This window comes from Hyperolius riggenbachi, chromosome 12, assembly GCF_040937935.1.
Source record: "Hyperolius riggenbachi isolate aHypRig1 chromosome 12, aHypRig1.pri, whole genome shotgun sequence".
Classification (NCBI taxonomy): Eukaryota; Metazoa; Chordata; class Amphibia; order Anura; family Hyperoliidae; genus Hyperolius; species Hyperolius riggenbachi.
In genome coordinates, this window is record NC_090657.1 from 20,754,097 (window position 1) to 20,771,651 (window position 17,555).

The following is a 17,555-nucleotide window of genomic DNA, read 5'->3' on the forward strand; positions in this document are numbered from 1 at the left end:
CCTCTCCTGATATACTCTGTGCTGCTGGAGGACTCTGCTCCTTCCTCTAACTCTCCTCTCCTGATATACTCTGTGCTGCTGGAGGACTCTGCTCCTCCCACTATCTAACACTCCTCTCCTGATATACTCTGCGCTGCTGGAGGACTCTGCTCCTTCCTCTAACTCTCCTCTCCTGATATACTCTGTGCTGCTGGAGGACTCTGCTCCTCCCACTATCTAACACTCCTCTCCTGATATACTCTGTGCTGCTGGAGGACTCTGCTCCTCCCACTATCTAACACTCCTCTCCTGATATACTCTGTGCTGCTGGAGGACTCTGCACCTTCCTCTAACTCTCCTCTCCTGATATACTCTGTGCTGCTGGAGGACTCTGCTCCTTCCTCTTAGTAACGCTCCTCTCCTGATATACTCTGTGCTGCTGGAGGACTCTGCTCCTTCCTCTTAGTAACCCTCCTCTCCTGATATACTCTGTGCTGCCGGAGGACTCTGCTCCTTCCTCTATATAACACTCCTCTCCTGATATACTCTGTGCTGCTGGAGGACTCTGCTCCTTCCCCTACATTCCTCTCCTCTCCTGATATACTCTGTGCTGCTGGAGGACTCTGCTCCTTCCCCTACATTCCTTTCCTGATATACTCTGTGCTGCTGGAGGACTCTGCTCCTTCCTCTTAGTAACCCTCCTCTCCTGATATACTTGGTGCTGCTGGAGGTTTCAGGCCTGTTATTGATCTCCCCTGGAACGTAGCGGTGGTAACAGAGATCTGAATATGCCGCTGGTACAACTGGTACCTCTCCTGGCATGCACTCTTTGCAGCAGACATTCCAGTGGCCTGGCACACAGCTTGTGGAATGTATGTGTGCCTATGGCTGCCAGGGACGTCCCCTTCTCTAAGTACAGTAAACACGCTATTGTCTGTATCATGGCTTAGTAAGAAGTTGTTTTGTGACAGAGATTACTGTCACAATAATAGGAGGCAAGAAACACTTAGGTGATATTGCAGTGCTGACCAAACGGAACTGAGCAAAAAATGTACAACATATTGTATGATGTCCCTGTAGAAACTGGACAACCCATACTGCTGTATTCTGCTAACTGAGCAAGACTAGTGTCTCTGCATATCTGGCTTGAAATGTCCAGCAGTGTAAAGGGGGGGGGGGGGGGCATTATCAGTGGCTGTCTGGTACCTCAAACCCATACCAGGTACAAGGAGACTTTGGCCTCAATTCACTAAACTTATCTCCTGTCTTTAATAACTCTTCTAGAGTTGTTACCATGGTGATAAGGCATGTAGTATTCAGGAAACATTTTACCTCAGGCAAGCCTAAAGTTAACTCTTCTGTCTTTAAATTAACTCTCCAATCCTTAAAATAACTCCAGAGTTAAAGACAGGCTGTTTATTAACTGCGTGTGAAAATAACTACAGAGGAGGTAAATTAACTACAGAGGAGGTAAATTAACTACAGGAGAGGTAACTTAAGGAATGAAGAGGTAAGATAACTCTCTCACGTGTGGAGGTAAGTTTTCTCTTGCCTTATTATCTCCAGCATGATCTTAGTGAATTGAGGCCATTGTGTCCCAAGACATCCTCTGTGTTGCTCTCCGACTGATGTGGCAGCTGAAATTTAACTTCCCTTTTGTAACCTCTGGCTAAACAGTCTACCATTAAAGAGTAACTCTAGACAGATACATACATACACACAAGGGGAAATAAATGTGAAAGGGCACAGCTACCACAATAGCTAAAATCCTGCTCAGCCTATCAAGTAGTTAGCTTAGTTAGTTTACCGGTATTTATATATTCCAGATAGGTGCAACGCATTTCGCGAGTATATCCCACTTCCTCAGGCTATAAAAGGGGAGCATATAACTCATGCAGGTCTGTTACCAAGCTTAGCGCCTCTGTGAGACAGAGCCTGAGGAAGTGGAATATACCCGCGAAACGCGTTGCACCTATCTGGAGTATGTAAATAAACTAATTTTTGTTGAAAAAAATCAACAGCATTTTGTGTCTGCTTCGAAAGACTTACCCCACCACTCCCTTCTTCATTTTAAACCTTTTAACCATTTGTATTCTTCTGGGGCCTCTGTACAACTGCACAGCTACTGAGGCGGAGAGGATTTGGGCCCTTTCTTCCGATCTACAGAGAGTGACTTCTTAATCCTGCATGGGGACAGGTCTAAATCTCCTCACCTGCCCTTTCAGTGGTTACCTGGACAGTAACCCTGGTTTGTGAGTATTAAATTGTAATTACATATTCACAGCCACACTTCCAGTACATACTACACTATAATGGGCTCTCGGTGTCTCCCTTTTCTATCTAGTAATTCAGTCACACATGCTGACTTGCACAACTAGAGGGTGTTGCTACCAGGCGCAACGCTAGGGATAAAGATTTAGGAGCTGGGGACCCAAATTTATGCTGGAGTGCCCCGGATGTTGTGTATCTGTGTCCCCCGGAACTTCCACAGCAGCACAGTGGGCGGCACTATTCCTCTCCTCTGACCACCTGGTCGTCTGACTCCAGAGACATGTTCTGTACCAGGCTTCTCCCCCTAGTGTCTGAGAATGAATCAGATGCTAGAGCTCTGGTGTCTGATTCTGAGACAGTAGAGGGAAAAGCAGTGGCTACAGAAGCAGGTTCCAGACTCAGTGCCCACCTGCTGTGCTACTCTGCCATACTACTATATAATACATACTAGTAGGGGTTGGGTGGGGACCACTACATGACCAGGGAATACTTTTGGATGTTTGGGGGAGTGGACCACTAGACAACCAGCGAATACTATTTGGGGTTAGGGGTCCACTAGATGACCAGGGAATACTATTGGAGGTTTATTTTTTTTAATTTATTTTTTTTTGGGGGGGGGGGGGGCACTAGATGACTAGGGAATACTATTGGCTGTTGGGGGGAAGGCACTATATGACCAGGGAATACTATTGGGGGTTGGGGGGGGGGCACTAGATGACTAGGGAATACTATTGGCGGTTGGGGGGAAGCCACTATATGACCAGGGAATACTATTGGGGGTTGGGGGGGGGGGGGGGCACTAGATGACTAGGGAATACTATTGGCGGTTGGGGGGAAGCCACTATATGACCAGGGAATACTATTGGGGGTTGGGGGGGAGGCCACTAGATGACCAGGGAATTCTATTGGGGGTCCACTAGATGACCAAGGAATACTATTGGGAGTTGGGGGGGGGGCACTAGATGACCAGGGAATACTATTGGGGGTCCACTAGATGACCAGGGAATACTATTGGGGGTTGGGGGAGGCCACTAGATGATTAGGGAATTTTATTGGGGGCTGGGGGATCCCTAGATGACCAGGGAATGCTGTTAGGGGTAAAGGGGGGGGGGGGGGGAGACACTAGACATCAGTGAATACTATTGGGCGTTGGGGGACCTCTAAACGAACATGGAATACTTTTGCTGGGCAGGTCTACTTAGACTGCTGCTATGTTCATGTACATTTGGCTCCACCCACGTCCACGGTCTGCTGCATGGTCATGCCCGGCATCGCAAGAGTGTCCAAGGGTGCCTCCGATCTTTCAAGATCCTAGCAATGCCCCTGGTCACCACTATTCTTGGAATGCACTTCCCTGGCCTTTTGTGTCACATCCTGTCTTGCAGCCAGCTCACTAAGCTATGACTACGTTTCAACTGACTGAGAAGGTACAACTTATGCTTTCATACCTGTGTGAGCTGACCAAAATCCCTCCCTCCGGCAATCCCTATTTGCCGATGCTGAAATCCAATCCCCACCGCTCCCCTGTGCCTAAAAAGGCTCTACCTCCATCAAGGCCAAGAGTGTAAAACTCCTCCCTCTCCAGCCACAAGAGCCTGAAACCCCTCCCCCTATATAGCCTGTAACACCTACCCCTCTAGCCTCCATCCAGAGCCTGAAACCCCTCCTCCCAGCTGATGCAGTCTGAAACCCCTCCCCTCTCCAGAGCCTGAAACCCCTCCCCCTCCAGAGGCTGAAATCCCTCCTCCTCCAGAGCCTGAAACCCCTCCAGAGCCTGAAACCCCTCCCCTTCAGCCACCAGAGCCTGAAACTCCTCCTACTTGAGATTAGAGCTTGAAACAGGATTTAATTGGTATACAACTTCCTGTTTCTGCCTGAATCTGCTGAGCAGGGACACGAGAAGATAATATAAAGACATAGTTGAGGAAATTAATTTATGAGGATTAGGGAAAAATAATAGACTGAATGATATTGGCTGAAATCTGATTCTTAGTATCATGATTTAAGGATGGGTCTTGAGATTTGCACATTTCCCGACCATCCTATGAGTCCAGGTGGACTCAGCCTGTTCTGTGCTCCCACCATGTATTCCAGCTGCAGGAAGAGTGCAGCATTTCTGACATAACACAACCATGATATCCTTGTTGTTGATTCTCTTCAGAAGACACAGGTCACATGGCGCAGAGATGAGACAGGAGGGACAGTGGCCCATACAGTGTAATCTTGTGCCAGCCGAGCACTTCTGCCACTGTTGGGGGGAAGTGTTGAGGAGATGCACGGAATGACCAGCAGGCCATATGGGCCTGGTTAGAGGGGCCGTGTCTAATTCTTGCAGCTGTGAGCAGAGGGGGATTGTGGGACGGCAGCACATGTGCACTCCCGATGAGGAATGTTCTCTTTTATGTGGAAAATAAAAAAAATGTGTAAACTCTCATTACAGCACCGTTCCAAGTTACCGGGGAAACCAGCGGCACAAAGCACAGGAGAAGGCCGAGCGCCCGGGGGGCATGGGAGAGGGCGAGCAGATCCAGCCTACAGTCTATCATGCTGGGCTGATGGCATGTTATCACTCACCTTATAAGTGCAAGATTAAGGGGTCACTCCGCCCACCACAGATTTCTCAGGGGTGGATGGGATCTAGAGATATAAACCACCTATTCATATATTCTACTTATAATGGTGGTGAGCTGTCTGCATTTCTGAGTGCCCAGCGCCACAGCCACGAATAAGGACTCCCCTTAGTTTTTGGAGATTCTGATGGTGATGAGATCTCTGTCACCCTTAGCTCCCAGCTCTGCTCATCTCCCACACCCATCATCAGGGACCTTCACTCACTCTTCTATCTCATGGGCACTCAATTGGTGATTAGATTTCTGTACCCACCTCTGAAGGAGGACTCCCTCTCTCCACCTCCTGGATTCTTCCTTACCTTGGGGATCACCTTGGTACCTTCATTGCTTTCCTGAGCTCTCAGCTCTGCCTATCTGTTATATCATTAGTAGCCCCCCCCTTTCCCCCCCAGATTCTAACAGGGACCTCAGTGGTAATGACAGCTATGCCACCCTAAGGTAACGGCTCCCCCTCCCACTTCTGGATTCTTCTATCCATCAGAGACTCGAGTGGTGAGATTTCCCAGCTCTACACATCTGCTGAAAACCATAGACAGGTATTCCCCCTCATTCTGCTGCATTGTTCTCTCTCTTGAGGACAGCAGTGGTTAGATCTCTGTATGCGAAACAGCACAGGGAAATTTGGCCGCACTACGTGCCGCCATAGGCCATAATATGAATTACAGCTATACTGGTGCTCAGACAGTAATTTGGGCGCCGTCTAAAGACAGCATAATTTGGCTGAAAGCCAATAGCTGGCAGCCAAATGACATCTTTCCAGAGTCCATGGCGGCCTGGAGGGGGAATAGTAATGAACGCTGCCAAGGCTTTATAAGGGGCAAGGTGAGCAGTTTTTCGGCTTCACCCTGTGCCCAAATCTCCTGGTGCCGTTTTTGCACGTATACCTCAGTATGTCCTAAGTTCCCAGCACTGGATATCTGCGGTGGGCTCCTCTCCCCCATGACATTTATATCGCGCTTTTCTCCTGGCGGACTCAAAGCGCCAGAGCTGCAGCCACTGGAGCGCACTCTATAGGCAGTAGCAGTGTTAGGGAGACTTGCCTAAGGTCTCCTACTGAATAGGTGCTGGCTTACTGAACAGGCAGAGCCGAGAGTCGAACCCTGGTCTCCTGTGTCCGAGGCAGAGCCCTTAACCATTACTCCATCCAGCCACCACCTGCAGTACAGCAATAGAAAATTGTGGCACATTAGAAAGTATATTACACTCCCATTAGTCTGCACCATGAAGAATTACACAAGGTGAGTCTCCTCTGTGTCTTCTCATCTTCCAGTTCTCATTCAGGTCTCTGACCTCTGAATACTGCTCAGGTGAGCTCTTCAAATATCAGACTTCTATAACACAAGCAAACAATATGGCTGCAGTGGTGCTCCAGTACGATCCGCACAGAACATGTGACCGCGCAGCGGTACGGGAGATTTCTCTGCCTGTGGAAACAATTTGTCTGCTACGTCAATCTCCATTTGATGGGAAAATATGTGAGCATTAAAGTGATTTCCTGCAGCTAAGCACATAAGTGACATTTCAAATGGATGTGAAGTGAACAAGCGACAGGACAATTAATATCCTGGAGACGCGGGGCCTCTGGGAAGGAGCCACAAGCCAATGTCCACAGTGCCGGCCGGATTGACAGCAGCGGCTGCGTTTGAAGTTCTGGAATGTAGCTGTAATCCTGGCGTGGTGACGGCTTTGGGCTGCAGCGCCTCTGGACAGGAATGCTTCTGTGCTCACCTGCTACATAGGTAGATAGGCTACCGGGAAGGAAGGTGTGCTGGGGAGAAGAGAGGGGGGACATTGCTTACCTACTAAACAGGTCACCACAAGGTAAACACAGGTCACGGGGTGGACAGAGTACAATGACTACAGGTCAGGTCTCGGGAGACACAGGACGAGGGCCACAGCTCCGAGATCATCTACTAAATAGGTCAGTGACTTGACAGGACATGAGAGCCAGATCTCACAGCTTTGGGGAGGACACAACGTAAGGTCCCCAAGCTCAGAGATGTCCCACTAGAGAGGTCACCAGCATGACACAACGCAAGGGACACAACACATAGATCACTAACCAGAAAGGTCACTGGGGAGGACACGAGAGTCTCGTCTCACAGTTCACCTATCAGACAGGTCACCAGCCAGACCATAACACAAGTGCCACTTTACTACCTCATGTACTAGACAGATCAATGAGGAGGACACAACATAAGGGCAACAGAGGTCACCTACAGCTCGGAGATTATACCTACTACACAGGTATCTGGAAAGGGCACAACACTAGAGCCACAGTTCAGTTCACCCCTAAATACCGTCTTTCACCGAAAATAAGACACTGTCTTGTATTCTTTTTTCCCTCAAAACTTGTCCTAGGTCTTATTTTCGGGGAGGTCTTAAATATATTTGCCTCTTGTGCTCCCCGATACCCCCACGTCCACTTTATCTTCTGCCGACCCCTCCTCCAGAAAGTCGCACTGCCCACCAACATACCTCTACTGCAGATCAGCGATGTAAACTGCTGATTCTCCCACCGCCGCTTCTGGCTCCGTTCTGCCCTGCCTGCCGGCATAACTTTAAAACCGTAGATCATCGGTAAAGTGTGGGGAAAAGAGCTTGTTACACTGTACCAGCGCTTCCGTGTACAGGAAGTAAACAGAGATGTCACTTCCTGTACGCGGAAGCGCGGTTACAGTGTAACTAGCTTTCGTAACCACACTTTACTGCTGATCTGCGGTTTGAAAATAATGCCAGCAGGCAGGGCAGAACGGGGCCAGAAGCGGCGGTGGGGGAATCAGCAGTTTACATAGCTGATCTGCAGTAGAGGTACCCATACGTCGGCGGGCAGTGCGGCTTTCTGGAGAGGTCAGCAGAAGGTACAGTGGGAGCGGGCCAAACTGGTGGGGGGACTTTTCTGACGGACGGGACGTCCTCAGCCACTAGGGCTTATTTTAAGAGTAGGGCTTATATTTCGAGCAAGCTCGAAATATGTACTAGGCCTTACTTTAGGAGGATGTCCTACTTTCGGGGAAACATGGTATTGACTGTAACCTAATTGATGTCCAGCGCTGCGTAATATGTTGGCGCTTTATAAATACAATAAATAATAATAATAATAGTTCCCACCTACTGGCCAGTAGGGTCACGACAAAAGGACTAAACCTACTATACAGCTTACAACACAAAGTACAGAGCTTACTGCTCATATACTCCACAGGAAGATGGGTCACATATCACTATCTAGCCAGATCACTGCAGAGAACACAACCCAAGGATCACATGTCAGAGCTCACCTTCCAGAAGGTCACAAAGGTAGGGGCTGAACGCAGACAAGGGCCACATGACAGAGCTCATCTACTAGGTCACTATGGAAGACAGAACGTAAAGGCCACAGCCCAGAGATTACTAGACAAGCAACTGAAGAGAACACTTCACAAGAGCCATGCTTCAGATATCCCCAACTAGACAGATCAACTGGAGGGACACAACACATGGCTATCACCTTCTAGACTGGTCACTGAGAAGGATACGCAGCTCTACTGAACTGGTCACTGGAGGGCGGGGATCAAATGCATGTATCTATGTGGACATCATATTGGTAAGAAGAGAAGGAAGTGAGGGTGGGTTGAGAGGAGTAAGAGTCCAAGAACCCCAATAGTGCTGCAGCTTTCTAGCGTTCTCCATTCAGAGTGACAGCTTACTAGTTATATTATCAAAGTGCCCAAGTTTTCTACTCTTCCAACGCCACCCCTTCAGCTACTGGCTACATGGTTTCCACTTGCTAAATGAATAGAGCTTCTACTTTCTGCCATGGGTCCCAGACTGCACTTGGTGTTCATGTTTATATCAATTACTAGTAAAAAAAAAAAAGCCCGCCATTAAAAAATGGGTGCTAGGCTACGTCCCCCCCCCCCCCCCCCCTCCTAGCAACGCAAGCACAGATGCGTCCTGCTCGCCCGACCTCCACCGCTGTCTGCAGTACATGCACACAGGGAGATGTTGCTTGCTTGGCAGTTGGAAAAAGCTATTTCCCACAATGCAATGAGGTTCACAGACAGCAAACTGTCAGTTCTGGAAGCAGGGACACACACACAGGGACGTCCTGTCCCTGTGTGTGTGTCCCTGCTTCCAGACCTGACACAGGGGTTTTATTATATAGGATAAATCCAGGAAGGGGAAGAGTCCCTGGTACGTACGGTACAGAGGGAGTGTGCAGAGCGGGGAACTCAGATGCGCCAATATCTCACCACTAGAGATGTCAAGAAATAGAAGACACCACTAGATGGTTTTCCTCTCCAGCTTTCATTAAACAGTAAAATGTCAGTATTGGATATACTTTAACATTCCAAAAAAAAAAAAATTGTTTTTTTTTGCAGTATTACAGAGTTGTTTTGCTTTTTTACTCTTCAGTCAGCAATGAAGGCTTCCCATACTGTGACATGTGGTAAAGAGATGGGTATAATAGAGTATTGCTATAGAGCAGCAATATTTACAGTAAACCATGAACTTGGCACTTGTTATACATACATCTGTGTAAGGGCTGGTTCACACTGCTAGAGCTTTTTCTAAGCACTTGTGATATTTACAGCTCTTGCTAATGTAATGCTATGTGTGTGATCTCACTTGAGCAATGTGATTTTATAAAAAATCCCCCATAGCATTGCATTAGCAAGAGCCTTTCAAATCACTAGTGCTTACAAAGCTCTTGCAGTGTGAACCAGGCCTAAGGGCTCTTTCACATTAGACAACGCATGCAGGAGCCTTTCTCCTGCACTCGTTGTCTGCCTGCGGCGTGTCGTCGGGTATCTGCGGTGCGACGCAATCAGCGGCGGTAGCTGGTGATTAAACCCGACGGAAAACGCCGACTCGCGGGTGCGTTGGATGAAAAACTGCGCCCGGGTGCGTCGGAACCGCAACGCATCGAAACGCAGCGTCGGGTGTGAAAGGTAAAATGAAAGTCTATGGACTTACATCTTACCTTGGTTAACGCCGTTTGCGTTAACGCACAAAATCTGCCCTAATGTGAAAGAGCCCTAATAAGGAGCACCTAGGGTGGTGTGAGAGTGGCAGAGCATGTCATTAGGAAGAACACAGCATCAGGGCATGTACGCACTTCCTCTAGTGGCTGGGAATTAGGCGTGTGGCCCACCTTTGACCAGGGTGGGGGGTGCTGTTGGCCATGTTTGGCGTACCTGCGCAGACTTGGCCAGTTTCTCGGTGTATTCCTTCTCGATGTGCGACAACCTGCCGGCGGCCTGTATGGGGAGAGCAGAGAGAGATTAGAGACACTTTGCAGCTGACCTCAGTGCTTGGCACCTCATCTGCATGCCGGAGTCACCGGGCATGCTGCCAATTCCAACGCCCGTTTATTGCAGCCAGGAAAGCGGAACGCGTCCCCTTTGATCTGCTTACAACTATTCATTACTTGAAAGGAGAAGGAGGGAGGGGGGGGGGGGGGGTCTGGGTCTGCTGCCAATTATTAGAGAAAACACACAGAACTGGAAGAGCCTCATGACTTCATCCTCACGCAGCGGTTAAAGAAGCAGTGTGTCTACTGCAACGGGGTACTACCAGCGCTGAGAGTCTGCAGCCAAGCCGGTGCTGAACTACAAATCCCAGCATTCCCATGCAAAAAAAAAAAAAAGAAATGAAACAAAAGTGTAGCAACCAATTAGAAATTTTTAATTCACTTTAAGGCTTAAAGAGAACCCGAGGTGGGTTTGAAGAATGTTATCTGTATACAGAGGCTGGATCTGCGTATACAGCCCAGCCTCTGTTGCTATCCCAAACCCCCCTAAGGTCCCCCTGCACTCTGCAATACCTCATAAATCACAGCCACTCTGCTGACAAACAGCTTGTCAGAGCTGGCTGTGTTTATCTCTATAGTGTAAGTCTGCTGCTCTCCCCGCCTCCTGCAGAACTCCAGTCCCCGCCTGCATCCCTTCCCTCCCTGCTGATTGGAGGGAAGGGAAGGGGGCAGGGACCGAAGCTATGCAGGAGGCGGGGGAGCAGCCGAGACTGACACTACAAATGTAAACACAGCCTCACAGCATGGCTGTGATTTATGGGGGATTGCAGAGTGCAGGGGGACCTTAGGGGGGTTTGGGATAGCAACAGAGGCTGGGCTGTATAGGCAGATCCAGCCTCTGTAAGCAGATAACATTCTTTAAACACACCTCGGGTTCTCTTTAATTTACCCCCAAGGTGAGAGTAATATAGAGGCTGCCATATGTATTTCCTTTTAAACTATACCAGTTGCCTGGCACCCCTGCTGGTTATTTGACTGCAGTAGTGTCTGAATAACACCAAAAACCAGCATGCAGCTAATCTTGGCAGATCTGACAATAATGTCAGAAACACCTGATCTGCTGCATGCTTGTTCAGGGGCTATAACTGAAAATATTAGAGGCAGAGGTTCAGCAGGACAGCCAGGCAACTGGTATTGCTTAAAAGGAAATAAATATGGTAGCTTCCATATCCCTCTCGCCTTGGGTTTACTTTAAACCTGACACATTGCTGAAGCTTTCTGTGCATCCATATTGGTAAATCACTCCCATAAAGTCACAGATTACCAAGAAATTATCAAGAAAGAATGAACCGCACGTGCGCAGTACGCTTATGGCGACAGGCACACGGAGGGGCCGCGCATGCGCAGTACGCTTATGGCGACGGGCACACGGAGGGGCTGCGCATGCGCAGTACGTTTATGGCGACGGGCACGCAGAGGGGCCGCGCATGCGCTGTAGCAGCGACGTCAGTTGAAGCGATCACTCTAACGGAACTGCCGGGGGAACGGAGGCTGCCTGAAGGTCACCGAGGGACGTCACAGACTACGAGGGGCTGGAGGAAACCCCAGGGAAGTTCATTATGGCTTTTTTTTGGTCCTGCTCAGTGTCCCTTTAAAAAATAACTGTAGTGAAAAATAGCATAATGACTAATATTGCTTATTTTCTACTATATTTATTTATTTAAGTCAGTGCTTGCCCATTGTAAAATCTTTCCTGACTAATTTACATTCTGAAATTCATTACAGGTTGTAACATCTTTGGTCCTGCCAGGTGATCTGTACGGAATGTTGCTACTAAGAGTTCTATGCACACAGGGAGATATTCCTTGCTTGGGATTTTGAAAAAAGCCATTATTTCCCACAGTTCAACAGTTCACAAACTGTCAGGACCATGGTGTGTATATGTAGAACTATAAAAAAACAACCTTTCAGCCTATCACAGTTAGGGGGTGTGGTTATAGCTAATGACAGTTGGACATTTTCTACAGTCAATGCGTAACACAACCCAGGACATTAGGAGCTTGCTTATTAGGGCCTGAGCCCACTGACGCAGTTGTGTCCGCTTTTCAGTTACACATCAATGTTAGGCCTCGTTCACATCATACGCGCTTCCGTGCGGATATGGAAACGCGTATGATGTGCTGAAACACAGGAACGGCAGAAGGGCATAGACAGCCCTTCTACCGTTCACATCTATTGTGCTGCGCAGCAGTACGATGCGCTGGGAAGCGCTTGCGTACTGCTGCCTGCATTTTGCCCGCAAGCGCAGAGCTGATCCCATCACTGTCAATGGATGGGATCAGCAGCGCAGCGGGCGTGCGATCGGATGCGCTGCGTTCGGATCGCACAGCCCTCTGCATTGGCTAGATGGGAACGAGCCCTTAGAGATGCTGAAAAGCGGACAGAAGTGGCTACAACTGCATTAGTGGGCTCAGGCCCATACTGTTAATACAACAGGTCTTGGTTACAACAGTTGCTTATGGAAATGCGTTTGGAGTACCCAGGTGAATGGTGCTGTAGTTGATAATTTTTTTTTACAAAATTCTGTTAAAAACAAGAAGGAAAGTTGCATGCAAAAGATGACAAGTTGTACCCCTCTTTTGCACTCTATGTTATACTAACACAGTGTTTTTTATTGACAAGTCTGTATATGTAATTATTCTTTCATTAAAAATTACCGGTAAGTATCAAAGAGAAAAAAAAGAAGAAGAATGAGAATTGCACTGAAGCCAGAGATCGAATCAATCAGCATTTTTTTTTTTTTTTGCCAATAACCTCGGTACAGAAGCTCACGCATTTCACTTTACACGCATTTCTCACAGCCACAGCAGCAGTTGCCCACAAACACCACAAGCAACATTTCTAAGTGCGTATGCCAGTGTCACTGCTGTACACATCTGTGCGGGAACAAAGAGGGGGGCGGAGTGGGACAGAGCATAGCCGTGCTAAAGGAGGAGAGCTTCTTCAGCATTTGATTTACTTGCATTTGGGTCAAATCAGGCATCCTTTCATTTTTTAAGCAGTCCTCTGATAGGACCAAGGTGAGTTGTGAACCTTTTACCAACTAATATAGCAGAAAGTTTGTAAAATAATGTAGCGCCAGTTGTGAATTACACAGACTTTCTACTGCTCTCCAGCCTTAAAGGGATTCAAGCAGTTTTTTTTCCTGAAGTTTGTTCTCGTTTATAATAGCTGTAGGAGCTTCCATTTTCTTCCCTCCCCTTCCATCTGCCATTATTTATCCAGGGGAAGGTGTGAATGTAATCAAGTGTGACTTCTCTAAACAGTTTGAAGTACAGTGACCCCCAAGCTGATGAAAGCGTTTGTTTGCTCATTACCACTGCTAATTACAGCAGTCCTTATCTGCCTGCTCCTTCTGCAGACACCAGGCTGCAAAAGTAGGACAATAAAACTTCTAACAAACATTTAAATGTAAAAAGAAGAGGTAGAATGGATTTTTTTTAGGAATGAGCCACATTGTTAGCATGCATTTTCAATGTGTTATTGAGAAGCCCTGGGGTCTAAAAAACAGTTCTTTTTTAAAGGGAACTAAACTGAGAAGGATATGGATTTTTCCTTTTAAAATAATACCAGTTGCCTGACTCTCCTGCTGACCCTGTGTCTCTAATACTTTTAGCCACAGCCCCTGAACAAGCATGCAGATCAGGTGCTCTGACTGAAGTCAGACTGGATTAGCTGCATGCTTGTTTCAGGTGTGTGATTCAGCCACTATTGCAGCCAAAGAGATCACCAGGACTCCCAGGCAACTGGTATTGTTTAAAAGGAAACATCCATATCCCTCTCAGTTTAAGTTCCCTTTAAGTGAACGGGATATGGGGGCTGACATGTTTATTCCGTTTTAAGCAAGTCATATTGCCTGGCCATCCTGCTGACCTTCTGTCTCGAATACTCTTAGCCACAGACCCTGAACAAGCAGCAGATCAGATGTTTCTGACAAAAATCTGACAAGATTAGCTGTATGCTTGTTTCAGGTGTGTGATTCAGACACTACTGATGCCAGAAAGACTGCCAGGCAACTGGTATTGTTTAAAAAGGAAATAAATATGGCAGCCTCCGTATCCTTCTCGCTTCAGGTTCCCATTTATAAGTCAAGCCCCCGAGTGACTGTCTGATTCCCACAGCAGTGGCAGGAGGGAGATTACGGATCTTTCCCTCTCACAGACACACCCCTGACCAGTTAACAGCCTGCTTCTCGTGAGCGTCGGTGACTGGTCCTCTTTACTGCACAAACTGTTTCCACAGGATGAAAGCTCGCAGAAGTAATAAAGAATCTGGAAGGCTCTGAGGCTTAATAGCGGGCGGGCGGCTGTTCCACATGGAATAAATATGGCTTCAGTTATGACACTGCGATTTGGAAACAGAACAAGGGAGGGAAAAAAATGCAGCTAATCTGTTCAAACGCAAATCTATTAAAAAAACATCTGGGGTGGGGAGGAGAGGAGGAGGGGTGAAAACCGCCAGTCGCAGTGAGGGGAACAGCTGCAAGAACGCTGCAGCACCCCATCCATCTCAGTCTTCACAATACGCTGCTGGACTGTCAGCTCCTGGGAACAGGAGGGGTGTGCCTCTGAGCAGCCAATCAGGTTGCAGCTCTCACCAATTATTATCATATTTCATTTATTAAGCACTTACATGTTACGCAGCTGACCTGGGAACAGGAGGGGTGTGGCTCAGAGTGGCCAATACAGCTGCAGGCCGAAGATAAACCAGTTCAGCATTATGTATTATCTTCTAATTATACAGTAACAACACTTTATACAGGGTTGAGCAATAAAGAAGGATTGCTTGCATTGCTACTCTGGATTGTTAGCTCTTGGGGGAGGGGGGAGTGGCTATGGGCAGCCAATCAGGTTGCAGCTGTAGTTTTGCAGCTCAGTATGAAAAAAGAAGACTACAGAAATGTAAAATTCAAAATAAATGTGTACACAAAGTACATTTTCTCCCATATTAAATGCACTATAAATTACTTTTCTCCTATGTTGCCCTCACGTACAGTAGGCAGTCAAAAGCTGACATATCTGACAGGTTTTGGACTATTCCATCTCCTCATGGGGGATTCTCTGGGTTTTTTTTACTTTAGGAAGCACTTACTGAATGGTAGTTGCTCAGTCCAACTGCCAGAATAGTGTGCAAACTAGTAGGACGTCTGGCTGACATCTCTGTATAGAACTTTTATAGCGAGTGCTTTTATAAAGAATAAAGGTAATACTGAGAATCACCCATGAGGAGATGTACTAGTCGAACTCCTGTTAGATCTGTCAGCTTTTGACTGCCTACTGTAAGAGACAGCAACATAGGAGAAAATAAATCTATAGCTCATTTTACTCTGGAAGAAGTGTACTTTTTTTAAAGTGAACTAGAGGCGAAACACCCTCGAAGCTTTGCTCAGGAATCTTTATAGGGGAGTCATTATAGCAGAGCCAGAAGGGGGCAGGCTTGGGCTTGAAAAGACACCAGAGAGGACAGACTTGGCTACAATGATTCCTGAGCAAAGCCAGACTGAATGCTCAGTCGGGGATTTTATCAGGGCAGATAGGAAGCAGGCTGAGCAGTGAAGGAGGAAACAGAGAGCAGGGTAGGTATTTTCTCTAATGTTCCCACTGATATATATCATAAAATACATGAGGGTGCTTCATCTCTGGTTCCCTTTAAGTGTGTGTACACAAGTATAGTATAGTATATGAGCTGCACAATATATTGGCGCTTTATAAATAAAATAAATATGAGCAAATTGTAATATGTCCCAGTATATGATCAATTTTAAAGTGACTGCAAAAGAATCCAAGTCATTATTCAGCTGCTTCACAGATTTGATTCAATCAGATCCAGATTGCCTCTATTGCCGATTGCGTCTGACTGACCGATAATAGAAAAGTGCTGCTCATTTCTTAAAGAGAACCCGAGGTGTGTTTAAAGAATGTTATCTGCATACAGAGGCTGGATCTGCCTATACAGCCCAGCCTCTGTTGCTATCCCAAACCCCACTAAGGTCCCCCTGCACTCTGCAATCCCTCATAAATCACAGCCGTGCTGTGAGGCTGTGTTTACATCTGTAGTGTCAGTCTCAGCTGCTCCTCCTGCATAGCTCCGGTCCCTGCCCCCGTCCCTTCCCTCCAATCAGCAGGGAGGGAAGGGATGCAGGCGGGGACTAGAGTTCTGCAGGAGGCGGGGAGAGCAGCAGACTGACACTATAGAGATAAACACAGCCAGCTCTGACAAGCTGTTTGTCAGCAGCGTAGCTGTGATTTATGAGGGATTGCAGAGTGCAGGGGGACCTTAGGGGGGTTTGGGATAGCAACAGAGGCTGGGCTGTATAGGCAGATCCAGCCTCTGTATGCAGATAATATTCTTCAAACCCACCTCGGGTTCTCTCTAAGTTTACAGTTGAGTTTTGCAGAAATGTAGTTGTTTTATGGAGTCATTTGTTTCAGTATACAATCCCGTGTTAAGTTATGTGGTCGATAAACCGCATCGCTTTTTCAACTGGTTTCTTTTGGTCAGATGTAAACATTTATTATATACAGACGTGTCTTCATTCAAAACCTCAACAGACGATATCAGGAGGAGATAGAGCAACGGCACTGGACATCCAATCAGTTTTGGCTTCTAATCAGCGTGTTAATCAAGAGAAATGAAAAAGCCATCTGACTGGAGCATTTATGCCCCCCACACAATTCCTAGTGGAAAAATAGACACTTGGAATCCTTTAAAGTAAACAGTAGGTAAGGAGTGAATGGAGGCTGCCATATTTATTTCATTTTAACACAATATCAGTTGCCTAGCTACCCTGATGATCTATTTGGCTGCAGTAGAGTCTGATTTACACCAGAAACAAGCATGCAAGCTAATCTTGTCAGATCTGACAATAATGTCAGAGACACCTGATCTGCTGCATGCTGGTTCAGGGTCTACTGCTAAAAGTATTAGAGGCAGAAGATCAGCAGGATAGCCAGGCAACTGGTATTGCTTAAAAGGAAATAAATATGGCAGCCTCCTTGTAACTCTTACCTTGGGTTCACTTTATTTAAATAGATGATCCCCTGATTGGAGTATTCCTGCTGCCCATTGCAGACAAGATAAGGGATTCCATATTTATAAAGCAAGGATAATTGTTACTACTGGCTAAACCTTGCAGCATATTTATCATCATCCTGAAGGTGGCGCTACTAATGTAAGTCAAGGGGAATTAATGTCACCCAGATCATCTTCTTGTCAATTATTGCATCATTACATACTGCTGATTCATCACTGCTTAAAGAGACACTGAAGCAAAAAAAAAAATATGATATAGTGAATTGGTTGTGTACTATGAATAATTACTAGAAGTTTAGCAGCAAAGAAAATATTCTCATATTTTTATTTTCAGGTATATAGTGTTTTTT

The 17,555-nt window shown here is 46.9% G+C and overlaps 1 protein-coding gene across 7 annotated transcripts in view; it reads right to left on the reverse strand.

The window, feature by feature from the left end:
• CEP112 (centrosomal protein 112) overlaps positions 1 to 17,555 on the reverse strand; it is a 447,202-nt gene that overhangs the window by 60,640 nt on the left and 369,007 nt on the right. For all 7 annotated transcript variants that reach the window (XM_068264055.1, XM_068264054.1, XM_068264058.1 and 4 more), the window contains one exon: positions 10,058 to 10,120. In XM_068264055.1, the coding sequence (XP_068120156.1) occupies positions 10,058 to 10,120 (63 nt within the window). The remainder of the gene's footprint in view (positions 1 to 10,057; positions 10,121 to 17,555) is intronic.